Here is a 16,771-nt window from a genome sequence, read left to right as displayed (position 1 = left end):
CGGGCAATAAAATGCTGTGCCTGCTGGGCGGTGGTAGCAGTGGTGGTAATAGTCGCTGCGCTTCTGTAGTAGTGCCAGTAGTAGTGGTGACTAGTGGTAGTAGTGTGTATAATGGTATGTAGCAGTAGTAGGAACAGCAACAGCAGCGGGAACGCAAGATAAACAACGCTAGTATTCTGTGCTCTGTGTAGCCCGTAGTATACTAGTTTTCAATCCAGAATCACAGCTCAGAGCCTCAGACTCTCCTCCTCCAGTCTGAACAGAGACACAGAGTTGTGAACGAGCTCCCGGATATCCTCGAATCCTCGCACAACAATAACACAACAGGTTAGAATTCATTCAGCTGCGTTTTCTATTATATCGGTTATAAAGACAGACATAAGCAAGAGCAACGACCGTGGCTTAATTTGTCCCCATTTTACTCTTTACTCAGGTGAAAGCCAGTGTTCATCGTTCGACTGCCGCGGTAAAAATGATTTTATCGAAAATATACTTGATTTTATCTGTTTTTGGAAGTGCAGTGTTTAATAGTGTTGAAAGGTTTAACCTTGACTATAATCGTCATTGCAGTGTTTATAGTTAGCTTAGTCGAGTCCACTGGAACGCTGCTGTTCCAGAGAGGAATTAACGTAGCTCTCGTTATTCTTGCTCGATGCACGCTTGCATTTACTAGTTTCTTCTATCCCCGGTATTCGAAGAAACGGGTAATCGTGCCGCGCAATTCACGCGATGAATCATGCCTCGGGTATCCGAGGATAGCGATGAAATTACGTAAAGACACTGTTACCTTACACTTCCTTCCCCCCTGAGATGAGCACCTTTATGATTTTTCTCCGTTTATATAGCTGATATTGGCTAATTCGATTTTTATCAATTCAGTTTCAGATCGATCATCGAACAACGAGATGACAACAGAGAGGGGAACACAGGGCAAAGGGCCCCCTAGTGCCATCACTCTGGCGGCTTCTATAGTAACTCATATATTGCTCCTGTTGCCGGTGGTCTACATTGTTGTGCTCGCGTTCGTTCATTATCAATTCTTCTCTTGGCATCCTATCTGTATGAGTATCGCTGTAAGTCACGTAAACTTTATCTCACGATCGATCGATTGATTTCAAGATTATTTACCATTGATTCAGGTTGGCCTGCTCATCTCCGAAGCGGTATTCTCGATATCCGGTGAGGCATATCTGTCCTACAGATTACCAAGGCGATATAGAGTCACCGTTCATTGGATCCTCAATAGTCTAGGATTGGGATTCCTGGCTATTGGGTTTATCATCATAGTCGTCAATAAGGTCAATCAAGAAAAAAGTCACTTTGTGACCACTCACTCGCAACTCGGATTGACCACTCTGATTATAACTGCCTTGGTCTCGGCTTTTGGAATTTTGGCTAATAATACCAACTGGTTATATCCAAAAGTTAGGCCAGTTTTGATCAAGGTTAGCCATGCCTTTGCTGGAATCTTCCTGACAATCCTGCTTTTGGCGACTTTGATCAATGGAACCTATACTCGCTGGTGGCCGGGTGGTGAGGTTGGCAGAGACCTCACCTTTGCTTCTCTCTTCTTTGCTGGACTCTTTATTCTAATCAAGCCAATCTTGGGAGCGGTGTCCCGAACAAAAGTCATTCTAAACCCGCCATCTTCCCAAACGTGACCGATTCAGATTCGAAACGGTCGCTTCCGCTAATTCTAATAAATTCATCCAGCCAAAGATTTTATCGTGCGAAAGATTCTTCCAATTTTAATAGTATTAATAATATATTGGCTACGAATGCTGCTCGATAAGATTCTTTCAAGTTCATCAAATGTCTCGTTTGATAAGATTATATAGTATTAATCAATACCACCAAAGTTATTATTATACATGTAGTATATATATATATATATATATATATATACACATGCTTAACGAGTTTAAGAGGAAAGAACTAATGTCAAGAATTACAATGTAATACGTGTATGTGCTTATATATATATATATATATATGATTATCCCTTTTTACCATTTGTAATTGTAACTTAACTTTTTTATAATCATTAATTATACAATTAATCAAAATCATCTTACGTTTTTTTTAAACCCAAATGATAACGGACTATATAGTATTTTTTTTTAATAATTTTAATTATTTTAACCCTTAATGCTCGAAGGGCTCCGCTGAGGGGTCATGTATTCGTGTTATAAAAATCGAAAGGCAAATTTTTATCAAGCGTTAAGGGTTAATAACCAATGTTAGTTAATCGTATTAAAGACACTTTGTCGAGTGAATTAAATTATTAACCCTTAACGCTTGATAAAATTTTGCCTTTTGATTTTTATTTCACCAGTATATGTCCTCTCACCAGAGCCTTTCGAGCGTTAAGGGTTAATATCTGTCTTCGGTCAAAATAATTACATATGCATAGAAAGAAAAAGAGAGAGAGCGTGTGTTATCTTATCAGAATTTTACAACATCTTATAGTATTCTTATCAACTTTTTAAATTTTCGTAGTCAAAAGTTTCGAGTTATGAGAAGAATCGAGAAGCGATAACTCGCAATTTTCGATTAACACACGCGCACTACGATCTCTCTCATACTGTCACATATAAAGCAACTAATACAATGAAAGAGAATGTCCAGTAGAAAAGTGTAGGTTGGAGTTGACAAATTTTAGTTGAGTTAGCAAAATCGGACAGCTAAAACTGGATAACATTTTAAACGGAACAATCAAAAGAGTATATTTATTGTATTAATTTTAATATTAAACTGTTGTAATATCATTAAATATATATATAGACACTTTAGTCTGCGTTATACGGCGCTCACTCTGGCGCTCACCTAACCTCTAAAGCTTTAAAGTTTAACTGATTGACTGATCTATGTGAAAAATAATATAGCACATATATAATATAATATTTGGACAAAATAACCGTGCAGTGTTGAGAAGAACACTAGTGGAAAATTACTTCTTCGTCTCTCTTTAACTCTTCTCTCTTACCTTCTTTCTCCATATATACATATATATATATATACATTATATATCTATATCTATATCTATCTGTCCGTCCACCCATCTATTTATCTCTCTCTCTTTCTCTCTCTTTCTCTATCCTGTAACTCAAGAACAATCACGCGAATCAGCGTATAACGTGCAAAAGAAGTTAATTTAGTGATAAAAAAGTGCGTGTAGTGTAGTAGTAAAGAAATTTGCGCCAAATTAATAAGTAGAGCACTGATAGATGCAGGTTATAGTAAATCGAAAGTCAGTCAAATAGATTCAAAGAAGAGCTGGCTGAGTAGTACTTTCTGGCACGATAGACGAGAGAAGAAACAAAATTATAAAGATTCACAGTCTATGAGCACCAAGGGTCAAGAGGACCCTGGAGAAGATTGCGCTTCCAGGTAAAGACATGACACTTTAATCGTTTAATACCTGTGTATAAACATAATCTTTATATTTTTGTTCATAACAAAATTGCCGCGATTTTAGTTAATGCGCTACGCTTCTCGCTTCACTTCCATTGATTCTTCAAGGAAGATTGTTTATTGTATACTACATCTATATTTATACTTGGTTGGTATAAGACGTAGCGCAAGGCTTCATTCTTCGATTCTCTCTCTCACTCTCTTTTTTTGTCCTCCTCCGACTAATACTCTCAAAGCATTCTAATTATAGAGCTTTGTTTTGGTACAACGACTTGCGACTCGTTTTTAACTTTCGAAGTAGACGACTTGTAAAACACATGATATACGGTAGTTATATAGAAAATAGAATTGTCTCGTCATAGATTTGTCATTTTAACTCGAGTATCTGGCAACGTTGTAATATTGTTAATAATCAAGTAGAAACATGTGCTTGCACATAGAATCCATAGAATCATTAATATTAACAAAAATCAGTATTCATCATCCATGTGGTTGTGTTTTGCTTTTATTGTAATTTTCATGAATTTCCTCTCGAACTTTTCTAACCGTAAAAATTTGTACAAAAACATTCGATAAATTTCATTGTACAAAACATCAAATGATCCATGAGATAGTTGAAGTATAATGAGTTTCTTAAAATCTTTTAACTTGATTTTTGAAGGGTAGGAGCTGAAAGCCCTTCCAGCGACATGAAGCGTGCAGCGGCTAAAAAGTTAATCGAACTTTATTTTTATCAACTTACTAAAGGCTGTGGAAATCCTCAATGTGATAATCAGAATTGTGCATCTAGTGGCAAAGTAATTTATACATTACAGTTTTTTAATAACTCCAAGTACTTGTATAATTTTAATGATATTATATCATTTTATTAGATTACTAATTTAACACCAAATCAAGCTGCTGCTCAAGCTATACAATTATTTTCTCAAGAAGCAAGGCTCTGCGATGGTACACAGCCAAGCAAAGTAGCAAGAACAACTTTAGAGCCTGGTCCAGCATCTCTAACAAAAAGTTTACCAGTCAAAAATGTTAATGCAGCATGTTCCGAAGAAGGTCTCAATTTGAAGCTTTTATTATTTGGAAATAACTAATTATAAATGAGAAATGACAATAATCTTACTGTCATACCATTTTAGGAAAATCAGAGCCATATCTTACGGAAGCTAGACTTATGGAAATTATAGAAAAATGCAAATCCGAAGGAAGTTACTCTTTGCTAATTCGAACATTGGGCGAGGTATTTTCACGGGGAGAAGCTCTCAGTCGTAGTTTCCAAAAAACTAGTAAGGCAGACTCCCCACTTGCCGCTCTACTTGACAAAGCACCAGATTCGCTATTACGTCCCCCAGGTGATCTGAGTAAAGAAGCCGTCAGATCGTTGCAAGGTGAGGACAAAGAGGAAGACAGTAGCGATCCATCCCCTGTTGTTCCTTCTGATGATGATACGAGCGTAGATTTACCTGCTGTAAGAAGATCCTTTGCTGCGCTTTGGTCATTGCCAGGTATGGCAATTAATAATCATTTTTCAGTAGTCAATTAAAGTGATAGAAATAAGGTCTGAATTTGTCTATAATACATTTAGGGGAAGCATTTGAGTCAGCTCTGGTAAATGCGCTAGTCACCTTAGCCGATAATATAGAACTGGAATTGAGAGTTTTCAATACTATACCATCTGATAGCATGGACAGTTTACTCAATGTATTTTTGATAGTTTTTGAAATTCCAACTCTTGCCAATCTTGAGTATCTTGATCTTGCGCTTCATATGTTGTGCAAAGCAGTAAGTTGTTTCCCAATTTTAGCACAAGCAAAATTAGCGCGTATATGGGCCAAACATTGCAAACCTCGACTTCCTAGCATATTGCAGGCTCTTCAAGAACTTATAACTGTCAAGGTAAATCCATCGAAATCAATTGAGATTACTCAATGTGATAATTAACTAAATATTTTTTTTTAGGTCATTGGGGGCTCTTTTACGCGAGATTATTGCGTTCAAGATGCGGATACGATTACAGCACCTACAAAAGTTATGAAGATCCTGTATTACGCAAGCATGTTATCAGGTGATTTAGATGGGCCAGAGCTTATTCCTGACGAAGAAAGTGATAACAGTGTTGATAAGGTAGCTCGAAGATCCATCACATCTCAGATTCCACAGGTATAGAAAGAGTATTTCAACAACATACTGCTGATGAAAATAATTGTTTTTACTTTGCAGGATCCTCTGGCAAAAGAGTTGGGATTATCAGCGTTAGATGCGCGAAAGCCTTTTATACCATTTACAGACTTTTATAATGAGCCACTTAGCGATGCTATAGAAATGGACAAAGATTTTGCTTATTACAAGAGTGAAGAACCTATGAAGTTTAGCTTTATGAATTACGCTTTTATTTTAACGCCTGCAACAAAAACTTTGGGTTTGTATTATGACAATCGTATTAGAATGTACAGTGAACGAAGAATGAGCTTTTTACAAATGGTTGTCGGGCAACCAACTCACCCCTACCTTAGACTAAAGGTGATTCTTTCAACTAAAACTATTTTCCTCTGTTTCTTTTACTCGTGATTTTCTCTCCTTTTCATTGAATCAAATTAATGTTTCTCTTGAAATTTTTGTTAATCAATTAGGTACGAAGGGATCACTTGATCGACGATGCTTTAGTTGAATTAGAAATGGTTGCAATGGAAAACCCATCGGATCTGAAAAAACAATTAGTTGTTGAATTTGAAGGCGAGCAAGGTGTTGACGAAGGTGGTGTATCCAAAGAATTTTTCCAATTGGTCGTCGAAGAGATCTTTAATCCGGACTATGGAATGTTTACGACACAGGTTAAAGTGCCATCTATTTTTTAAGAGGCAGTAAAAGTTCGATATATCAGTAGATTGCGAATCTACAAGAGTTTTAATTGCAGGAGGACACACAGATGACTTGGTTTAACTCTACGTCATTTGAAAGTGACGCCCAATTTATATTAATTGGAGTAGTTCTTGGTTTAGCAATTTATAACAATGTAATCTTAGATGTCCGTTTTCCCATGGTAGTATATCGAAAACTATTAGGCAGAAAAGGAGGTTTTGCCGATCTGGAAGATTGGGGACCTACGCTCTATCGAACACTTAGTGAATTAATGAATTATACGGAAGATGACATAGCCGAAACATTTATGCAAACTTTTAGAGTAGCTTACAAGTAAGTAATGGATCGTTTTAACAATCCAAACAATTTTTGTTTCTCTTTATAATTGCAATCTGTTATTTCGCAGAGATGTATTCGGTAACATATCGTTTCACGAATTAAAAGAAAATGGCGATGAATTGTACGTTACACAGGAGAATAAAAAGGAATTTCTCGATCTGTATGCAGACTTTTTGTTAAATAAGTCTGTAGAACGGCAATTCAAAGCCTTCAAGCGTGGATTTCAAATGGTCACCGACGAGAGTCCTCTGGCACTGCTCTTTAGACCGGAAGAAATAGAACAGGTAAACGATAGATAACAGCTGTGTTGCTTTAGACTATTAATCATAATTTTATGTATTTTCTTTCGAACCCTCCTGACATTTGTACTTTCAGCTTGTCTGCGGTAGCAAAATATTTGATTTTGCTGAGCTAGAAGCTGCCACGGAATACGAGGGTGGCTATACAGTTGAGAGTGAAGCTGTACGTAATTTTTGGCGAGTGGCTCACTCTTTACCACCCGAGAGCCAGCGCAGGCTTCTTCAATTTACCACCGGAAGTGACAGAGTTCCCGTCGGTGGTTTGTCCCGATTGAAAATGGTCATTGCTCGACACGGACCTGATTCTGATAGGTTCGTATTATATATTCACCATTATTCTCATCGATCTTTACACTTCATTTTGAAAATCTTTACTAATTGTTCTACTCTAGGTTGCCCATCGCCCATACCTGCTTCAACGTTTTACTTTTACCGGACTATAGTACAATAGAGAAATTGCAAGATCGTTTACTGAAAGCAATCAACTATTCAAAGGGCTTTGGCATGCTGTGAATACAACCTTTTTTAGCAATATGATACCCCATTCTTTCGAATACTGTTATTTACTGTACGGATCTATTTATTGCAATGAAACATTTAAATCGACGTAAACGCATTCGTTAAATCGTAATTTGGTCTTTATCGAGCAAACACGTGTACATTATCATTGAACGGCACTAACCTGTCATCCGAGGTTTCTACCAACTTTGAAGTATTGCATGATAAATCATTTTACGAATTCATGATTTGTAATAATAAATAAAGTATGTTTTTGGGCAGAATTTTCTTATTGCATTGCGCGGATCACGATTGCGCTATACCTCTATATATTTATCTATATAGATAAAATAGCTTGGCCGAGAAAACATCTCGTGTAAATTTCTAGTTCTTTTGCACCGGAATAAACTTAAACGATTTTTTCGTAGCTTCTTCCCCAGTAAATGTATCTCGATGAAGAGACGCGAGAATTTTCCAACAATGAGACTATGTATCTGTCAGAGGTATAAAAGTAGTTTTTCTTAATTTTAGTAAAACGTGACTGCGTGAAGCCGCATATCTGAATCTAATGTGATCTTTATCGATGGTGTTGCGCTCTATTATATTTGTATCGCTCTGTACCACACGAAACTTTTTGAGAAGATAATGAAACTCTCCACCGTCGACGTTCATTCAGCAGCGCTTGTATATAATTACACCTCTTTCATTATTTCACCATCCCACGTGAACGGCCCGATTAAACTAATTTGTATAAAAATCTGTGTAATTATAGCAGTTTAATTAAAAGGGAGGAAGGAACTGCGTAAGAAATATTGTCGTATGTTTTAGTCACGCATGACAATAAAGTTTTATCGAACGAGTCTTTAACAAGTATAACTTCCTTCTACCTTATATATATATATATATATGTATATATGAAAATCTCTTCTCTTATTATTGCAATCGATAGGCCAATTAAGCCTTCATCTGTTTTCAAATAGTTAATATTTTTCAGTCTGACGATAATTTCGAAATTTTTTATTTTTTTTTTGAATTTTTTTTTCAGAAATTAAATATTCTCGTTTAAACGTTACATTGATAGAGCAACATGAGAACCGACAGCGAATCCCTCAAGATGACCACCAAAGCACCTCTTGCTGGAGAAAAAGCAGCCACGGAATTTCGTACGTACGAGTGTCTACTGAAGACAAGCAGCAATGGGAGACACCAGAACCACAGATCTGTCGACATCAATGACGAAGTCAAGTGCTCGACCGAGGAGAAGGAAAGGTCACTGAACGGGAAAAGAAACATTGAATCGCGTGGTTTTGGAGATTTAGCTTCGAGTGGGGCTAATGACATTCAAGATATGCTTGATCAAGCTTTGAAATGGAGACGCAATAATCTTTATAATATCTCGAGTCAGGGCCAGTGGAAATATCTAAATGCAAATTATAAGGAAGAACTGTCCGAAGGTGTTTAAGCGAAAGAGATTTGTCAAATTTTGTACTTTTGTTTTATTAACATACGTTTAACTTAAAAGTGCCTGTACGGTGTAACCTTCCATTTGTAGAATATTGTTCGATGATAAATGATACATCGTCGATGAGCAGTAATAATGCGAGAAATATTTTGCAAAATGTTCGGGAATACTTGGCAAGCTATCAAGAGTCTTACGGTACCCCTCGGACGGAATATTCCTTTGTATCTCTGATTCGAATAATGGGTCAGGTCACTGGTCGATCGCTATTAGCATTGCTTTACATCGTCATCAATATATTTCCTATTCTCGAGGTCATTACAAATTTCTCTTAAATTATATGATTTATTATTACTATTATTATTATTATAATTATTATTATGTGAAAATAATTGCAGATGTTTCTGCACATAATGAGGTTTACACTGGATAAAGCGATCAGTATACAAAACACGGGAGATTTGAAGCAACGAATCATCAAGTATCTTATACTGGCTGTACAATTACTCAGTGTATATATAAGTCTGACATTTATATTTGGCTTCATTGTTCTTCCAATCGTGAAGATAGCAATCAACGTCACCGCTAAGGTATTGCTGTACGATTAAAATGCAATTTTCGTTTTATCATTAAAGTTGCTACTGTTGTGATTGTTTATTTCTTTCTCGTTTTATTGAAATTCTCGCCAACTCAGTACGTTATTATCTCGACTGATTCTAGTCACGGTATCAAGGTATACGTAGACACACTATATATGAATGAGAACATTGCTCGACAGTCTCGTGGAAGTAAAGTTTCCTGTATGACAAAGAAGAGAGCCAAAGTAAAAGAGGTTAATTGAACTCTATTGAAGAAAACAATGATAGAATAATGACTTATTGTTAGATGTAAGTTGGCAAAGCCGTTAATTTTTAAATTGGTAAAACACGCGTATGCAGATGGCGCTGGCCAGAGAATGTATTCTGTAACTTTTAACGTAAATTTTCAGTATCGGTACAGACCGGAAACGGTATATATAGATATACATTTATCATTACACGTACAGGTCACTACAGGTATTTGTCGATAAGAGTTACAGAATTGCCATACAGAACGCGGTGGAAGCCTCTATAAGCATAATTGTATCAAGCAGGGTTGTTATGAGAAATTTAATGTTAGCTCTTCTTCTCTGCATTGCTGCACTAGTGCAATGAGTTAAAGAAAACATATATTTGTCTTATACTAACTAATTGGATCAATTAATAAATACAGTGAAAAAGAACGAACACTAAGTTTTACATTCGTTAAGAAGAAGAACCGTTGAGACTGGACAATGCGTACCGAAAATATGTTTCGTTAGGCATACAAGCCACGAGAGTAAATAAAAATAAAGTTCCTTGGATCTTAGCGTCCATTTATTCGGGAGCTTCCACATTTAATTTTAGGAGACTCGTTTAGTAGATCGTGGTTACGAATGTGAGGAGGATAATGGCTAAGAAGCAAAAATACGATGGCTTTAAAGGACTGGCTGCACCCCAGCCACACTCGAGATCAGTCTTCAGTGCTTCTGCAACTGACATGTTGTTCTTATTCAGACAAAAGGTCTCGCGTAAATCATCGTCCCAGCCGTTGTCCCAGCAGTTGAACTCGTCGCCATCTTCATGTTCAAAGTTGTGAAAATCGTCGTAGGATGTGCAACGATCTTCTTGGTACTGTCTATGCTTCCTTTGCCACATTTCAATCCAACTGTAATCCAAGCAGGATTCTTAATCATTGTTCAAAGAGATAATCTCAAATTGCACATATAGCTTACCCTATATCGCAGTCACAATTTAGATAACTGCCAGCTAATCTTAATTTCATAAGGAATCTTTTTCCTGGAACACCTGGCTTGTAACTCGATGATGGATTATGCAGGGTACGAATGTCGTTTTGTCGAAGGTCGATCGTCACGTTCTTCAGCCATTCTGCATTGGTGAACAATTCCTTTGGCACTGTGTTCACGCTTGTGTTATACATACCCAGATGTAAATGTGGACTCCTCAAACCCTACAGGAATACGAATTTTATGAGGAATTTGTATATCAAAATTACAGAGCATAATGCAAATTTTTAAATTGAGACCGTACTTTATTTGTTTTAGTTTTATTGGAGGATTTTTTGGAAACACCACGTTCTTATCTTTGGATTGCCATTAGTCAATTTCATAAAAAATGAAAAAACAAGTATTGTTTCTTAATGCTCTTCCTATTCCAAAAACCAGGACAAATTTTCAAAATTTGGCAATAGCAATCAAAAAATTTAATTGTGGCATTTCCAAAAACATACTATAACGCTACAATCCATCCAGAAATACAAACATAATTTAAACATCTATATTTCGCTCTGTAACGTCGAGACACAGATTCCCCTTAATCACATCAGGAATATTATATAAACATCCATGATTAATGATTAATGAAATAGCTTTACAGTGTCCTCTCACCCTAAATATATCTGGGTTCATTGACCTGAAGCCTCTTCCTGTGAAGGTGATGTTGTACAATTTAGAAGGAAACTTTCCTCTCATCTCAAACTCAAGATTAGTTTCGTTCTCCACGTCGATAAGAAGATCCCTCAGTCCATGATTGTGCTCCAATAGATTTGGTAAGTTAAAGTGTCTAACTTTGGTATACGCAGTGATATAAAGGCTACGTAGCTTAGATGCCTTACACAATGCACCAGCTTCTAGTGTTGTCAAGGACAATCTTCTTATGTCCAACTCCTCCAAGCTAGCAGCCAGTCCAAGAAAGCTCGTGTTTGTGATGGAAGTAATGGGATTGTTCGACAGATCAATACTCTTCAAATTTGGCAAAGTATGTGTTATTAATGGGACCACTGTAAGGTCGTTGTGGCTTAAGTCCAGATAATGAAGAAACGTTAGGTTCGTCGACATTTCCGGTGGTATCGAAGCCAACTCGTTGTTCGCCAGATACAAGGTCTGCAGACGTCTCAAAGGCAGTTCTGGCATCTTGGAAGAAGTTTGAAAAAAATCCAAGGTTACAAAGGTCTGTTTCATTGTTAATTACTTACTATTAGTGTCTCATACATACACTTAAGAGAGAAATATTACTAAGGCCCAAGTGAAGGAGTGTGTCCTCCAAACCATGGAAGGTCCTACCTCGGGACTCCAGGATCAATTGTTTATTATGACTAAGATCCAAATAAGTGAGATACTCTAGGTCTGAAAATACTCCATCATCCAGTCTGACGAGTCGGTTGTAGGACAGGTCTAACCACGTTAAGCCCTGTAAAGGGGTACCAGTATTAGTTGAATGAAAAAAGAAACTACAAGAAGATGACTAACCTTGAGCCTGAATATAGCATCAGTCGTGTGGACACCAGAAAGGAAATTCCAGGACATGTCCAGAGTGGAGAGACTGGCTGCTGTTGAAGCTGACATCACTTTAATCGGTAAACGCATAAACTGATTATGGGACAAGTCCAGACTCTCCAGATTCGAGTCCATGAACATATTATCAGGCAAGGACCTCAGTCTGTTATGAGATAGATCTAGAATTCGTAGTTTCTTGAGAGGTCTCAGAGCTTCTGCCGGGATGTCCATAATATCATTGTGGGACAAGTAGAGGACCTGAAGATTCTTCGTGTTCCTGAAGCAGTCGAAGTCAATCTCTACGAGATCGTTGTAGCTGAGGTCGAGCCATTGCAGGTGTGGCATGTTGCCGAACACTCCTTGGGTCACATTGCTCAGCTGATTGTGCGACAAATACAAATGCGTCAGAGAATATTCAACCGGCTTGAAGTAATATCTCATTATATCCGTGATATTGTTGTAGCTCAGGTCAAGGGACTTGATGTTGGACTGCACGCTTCCACCAGCTACAAACAAATAATCCTCCTGTTCTCCAGTCTTCCTCAACACTTTAAACCTATCCTAAATCCTGATGTAATCTCCTAACGAACCTCCCAATTCTAAGGCTTCACATTGAAAGCTTGAATTTCACACTTAGTCTTCCTACATTATCATCATCATCATCATTATACTTACTAGCAGTGGGTGGCGTGAACATACCAGTAGTATTCACCCACAATCTAAATATCTCATTATGACTAACATTCACACGAAATGAGGACAGGGTTCCAACCTGGTCGAAGGAAGCAAAATCAAATTCGCTGAGATCGTTGTACGCCAAATCAAGAAATTCCAAATCCGGTAGATTCTGCAATTGAAATGATATCAGTGGGATTCTGATGAAACAAAAGGGAGGATGCTGTACTCACCTGAAAAACCTCGTCTGTAAGGTGTCTTATCCTGTTCCCACGTAAATTGATGTACTTGAGACGATTCATGTTCATAAAGGCTCGACGTTCGATTCTCTCAATGGCATTGTCTTCCAAATTAATCGTCGTTATCGACGACAAGTCGACGAACGTGTGGGTTTGTAAGCTTTTAATACGATTAAAGGCGAAGCTGATTACCTCCAAGATGGAATGTATGTCACTCTGAAGATCGATCGATCGAGCAGCTTGAGTATCCTCTTGCTTTAAACATAAGAAGAAGGTTTTTCGATTGGCATACCTGAAATGTACCCTTGCGGATGTCATCGATCTCGTTGTCCTGTAGCTCGATTCGTCTGATCCTCTTCAGGAAGTGGAACGACGTGTCTGGCATAGATCTGATTCGATTGTTACTCAGATCGAGTTGCTGAAGATTCGTCAGGGATTTGAACGCCTTCATTGGGACCTCGGAGATGGAGGACGAAAGTCCATGAGATATCTTCAAGGTGATGAGCGAATTGCCCACCTATCAGAAAACACTCTTTATCTATCACATTCCTAATCTTTCAGGTTATTTTAAAAGATTAATTAATTACCTCGGAGAATGCATCCTCCTCGATGGAGGATATCGAGTTTTCAGAAAAATCCAGACACTTGATTCCTCTTACATGCATAAAAGCGTGATTCTTTATGGTGTTTAAGTTACTGCGGACTATGCTCAGTTCTTTGATGTCCATACCGAATTCTAAAAAGTCATCTGGTGACAAGGTTGACTGTGGCATTCTGGACAACGAGAGGTACCGTAGGTTCCTCATCTGACGCAGTTCCTGAAGAGATATCACGCTGTTCTCTCGACCACTCAGATCCAGATTGTAGAGGGAGTACTGGAATCCGTTGAACACCTCCACTACACCGAGTAAAGGGACAAGAGAAGAATTACAAGATTTGCACTATTTGCATCTGCTTTGATATATTTACTTGGAGGAAAATTCTCGATACGATTCTCCCGGAAGATGAGGGTGCGCAGAAAATCGTATTCTTGAAAAAGACGAACTGGTAACTCTGTGATATTGTTTCCGGACAGATCCAGCAGTTCCAAGGACGACTCCAGTCCTGCGAATTTCATAGAGTTCACTTCCGGCAAGTGGCAGTCGCTGAAGTACAGTTCTCGAATTCTGGAGTCTCTGAAGGCACCGTCCTGCAAAGGTCAATGACCTTGTTGAGCAATGCAAGAAGAATTCTTTTTAGGGACTCACCTCGATCATGTTCAAAGGATTCCCATTAAGGTAGGTCCTGTTGATCCTGAAGAAGTGTTGGAAGGCACCAATGGGTAGGGTCTCTATATGGTTGTAGTCGAGCCTCAAAACGTCTAAGGACATCTGCAAACCATGAATCTCTCTCTCCTGTTGTGGCTGCTGGATCATCATCGAAATCTGGTTGAACGCCAGGTCCAATGTCCTTATTCGTTTCAAGGACGATAGCTGAGCATATGGGATGTGGGTCAGTTGATTATCATTGAGATACAAATAGGCGAGACGAGGCATTCCATCTCTGAAAACCGAAGGATCTATGTCCCTCAGGCTGTTCTCATGTAGGTCCAACAACTCCAGTGAAGATAATCCTGCGAAGGCATCAGCTGGCAATCTGTCAATGGCGTTTCGTCCAAGTCGCAAAGTTTGCAACGAGTCTTCTAATCCTCGCCAATTTTCTGGTACTATATTCGATATCCTATTGCCTGTGGACGGATAAAGACTAAAGTTAGTTTGTACCCTATTTAGACTGTATTTGGATTACAAGGATCAGCCTGAGTAGCTCCCTGACCGTATTATCTGGATTAACTAAAGAATTTCCTTTACTGTATTGTGTGCATATTCAGTACATTCTCAAGGTTGAATAATTTTTTAAGAAAATATTACATGAAAAAAAAAATCCCCTGAATGAAAAAATCACAATTATTACCAGAGTCTTAAAGACAATGTTTCAGTAATTCTAAAATAAAGTCGTTAAATCCACTGATATCACAGTGTAATGTTTACAATTTTATTATCATTGTAAATATTACTTATTACATTGTGTAATCAATGAATTTAATGACTCTATTTTATCATCATTAGTAAATTGTCTTTAGAACTGGTAATAATTATCATCTCTAGATTTACAATATTTGGATCAGTGCTACTCATACAATTTTTACTAGTAAATATTTTCCATGTATATGTCAAATCCAGAAGTAAACATTTCTGCAAGAAACATTGAACCTAGAAATTCTCTGACTGAATCATCCATAATAATAAAGGAGTTCCTCTTATCACATTATACACACAATATACCAAAAGCTGTAAAAATCAATATTTGCATTCCTCCTACGTATATTTTTTATACAAAAAACACCTGTCAAATCGAGAAGTCGTAGCTTTTGCAAATGCCTGAAAGATTTGCTGGGTACCCTTATCAGTCGGTTGTAGGGTAATTCGAGCTCCCACAACGATCTCTCAAGCCCCACGAAGGCTTCGTCCGGGATGTCGGCCAAAGGATTATGTTTGATCTGCAGCTTGTACAAACCTGAAATTTGTTCTCTCCTAAATTCACTACCCCAAATAACGTGAAACATCAAGGCATAAATCTCAAGGTTACCAGTGTTCATTAAAAACTGCGATTGAATGGATCTGAGTCCGTTGTTCTCCAGCTGAAGCATGAAGACCTTGGAAGAATTAATGGGACGTGGGATTCTTGGCATTGGGACGTTGTAACAGGCCACTATTCCAAGATCAGGAACTGCTTTGGAACAGGTGCACAGTGGATTGAAGACGCAGGGTGGATACTGTACTGGTGTCTCGTGCATCCTCACCACCGACGTCAGGAACATGAGGATGATCGTCACTAACAGCATCATGTAACCCAGCTTCACGAAACTCAAGAGATTCTGAAAGATCGATAAGTGATTAGGATGATCCTACTCTATACTACTCTCTTCCCACATGCAGTTTAAGAAGAATAAAAAATTTCCAAGAATTACCATGATGTCCTTGGAAGGAAGGAAGACGCAGGCGGATCCGTGCAAGAAGAAGGCTCAACCTCGGGTGACTCCGAACCGCTCTGTTCTCGATTCTGCACTGTTCCGTTCTAAATATTCCGGTGAGCCGATGGTAGCCATCGGTTTTGACGTCGGATTCGGGACGGGTGGCACTGGGGCGAGTGGCACCAGCATGCATCAGGCAGCCATCCGGTGCACGCCTAGGGCTTCCACAGCGTCCACCGACAGTTTCGGTGCTTCTCTTTACCCGATTATACAGCCGATATTCCATTAGCTCGAGAAAGAAAATAGTCAACGCATATACCATGTATAAATTGCAATGAGACCTACAGCAACCTATATCTGTTCGCCAAAGGACGCCATGATTCCCATAACTTCCTCGATAAATCTTTTATTCGCACGATTTATAAAAATCTTTGTTCTTGATTGTGTAACATTTTTTAGGTATAGAATACCAAATTTATAAACATTATCAATGTTACAAACATTGGTTAATAAGGTTCTTAAAAAATATGTCATTTTTATTTAGAGTAAAAATACGAAGAATATGGTTAGTTGGTTTTAAGAGAATTCCTATTGATCCTTTGATCATAATCACGGTTTTTGTTGTTGGAG

The 16,771-nt window shown here is 38.0% G+C and overlaps 4 protein-coding genes across 4 annotated transcripts; 3 read left to right on the top strand and 1 right to left on the bottom strand.

The window, feature by feature from the left end:
- Positions 1-149: 149 nt before the first annotated feature.
- On the top strand, positions 150-1,973 carry LOC136775110 (transmembrane reductase CYB561D2-like). The gene is made up of 3 exons (XM_066729602.1): positions 150-327; positions 880-1,073; positions 1,140-1,973. The coding sequence occupies exons 2-3, from the start codon at positions 906-908 to the stop codon at positions 1,659-1,661; spliced, it is 690 nt and encodes a 229-aa protein (XP_066585699.1). The 5' UTR covers positions 150-327; positions 880-905; the 3' UTR covers positions 1,662-1,973.
- Positions 1,974-2,673: 700 nt separating this feature from the next.
- Positions 2,674-8,214, top strand: Ube3a (ubiquitin protein ligase E3A). The gene is made up of 12 exons (XM_066729585.1): positions 2,674-3,390; positions 4,076-4,211; positions 4,287-4,467; positions 4,551-4,916; positions 4,997-5,307; positions 5,371-5,571; positions 5,632-5,931; positions 6,042-6,242; positions 6,326-6,603; positions 6,677-6,893; positions 6,985-7,220; positions 7,301-8,214. Exons 1-12 carry the CDS (start codon positions 3,344-3,346, stop codon positions 7,419-7,421), a joined length of 2,595 nt encoding a protein of 864 aa, XP_066585682.1. The 5' UTR covers positions 2,674-3,343; the 3' UTR covers positions 7,422-8,214.
- A 240-nt stretch (positions 8,215-8,454) lies between these two features.
- Positions 8,455-9,522, top strand: LOC136775109 (uncharacterized). The gene is made up of 3 exons (XM_066729601.1): positions 8,455-8,860; positions 8,959-9,179; positions 9,264-9,522. The coding sequence occupies exons 1-3, from the start codon at positions 8,494-8,496 to the stop codon at positions 9,471-9,473; spliced, it is 798 nt and encodes a 265-aa protein (XP_066585698.1). The 5' UTR covers positions 8,455-8,493; the 3' UTR covers positions 9,474-9,522.
- Positions 9,523-9,675: 153 nt separating this feature from the next.
- On the bottom strand, positions 9,676-16,297 carry chp (chaoptin). Its single transcript, XM_066729584.1, has 14 exons — positions 16,139-16,297; positions 15,757-16,045; positions 15,514-15,684; positions 14,379-14,857; positions 14,101-14,320; positions 13,719-14,029; positions 13,424-13,648; positions 13,126-13,347; positions 12,893-13,064; positions 12,191-12,723; positions 11,937-12,131; positions 11,330-11,854; positions 10,658-10,893; positions 9,676-10,590 (listed from the first exon to the last, which is right to left on the bottom strand). Exons 1-14 carry the CDS (start codon positions 16,139-16,141, stop codon positions 10,299-10,301), a joined length of 3,873 nt encoding a protein of 1,290 aa, XP_066585681.1. The 5' UTR covers positions 16,142-16,297; the 3' UTR covers positions 9,676-10,298.
- Between the last annotated feature and the right edge of the window lie 474 nt (positions 16,298-16,771).

The sequence above is a fragment of the Prorops nasuta genome, unplaced genomic scaffold (genome assembly GCF_024137725.1).
Source record: "Prorops nasuta isolate Cenicafe-Biocafe unplaced genomic scaffold, Cenicafe_Pnas_1.2 PNAS00007, whole genome shotgun sequence".
Taxonomy (NCBI): domain Eukaryota; kingdom Metazoa; phylum Arthropoda; class Insecta; order Hymenoptera; family Bethylidae; genus Prorops; species Prorops nasuta.
This window is presented reverse-complemented; position numbering and strand designations above follow the sequence as displayed.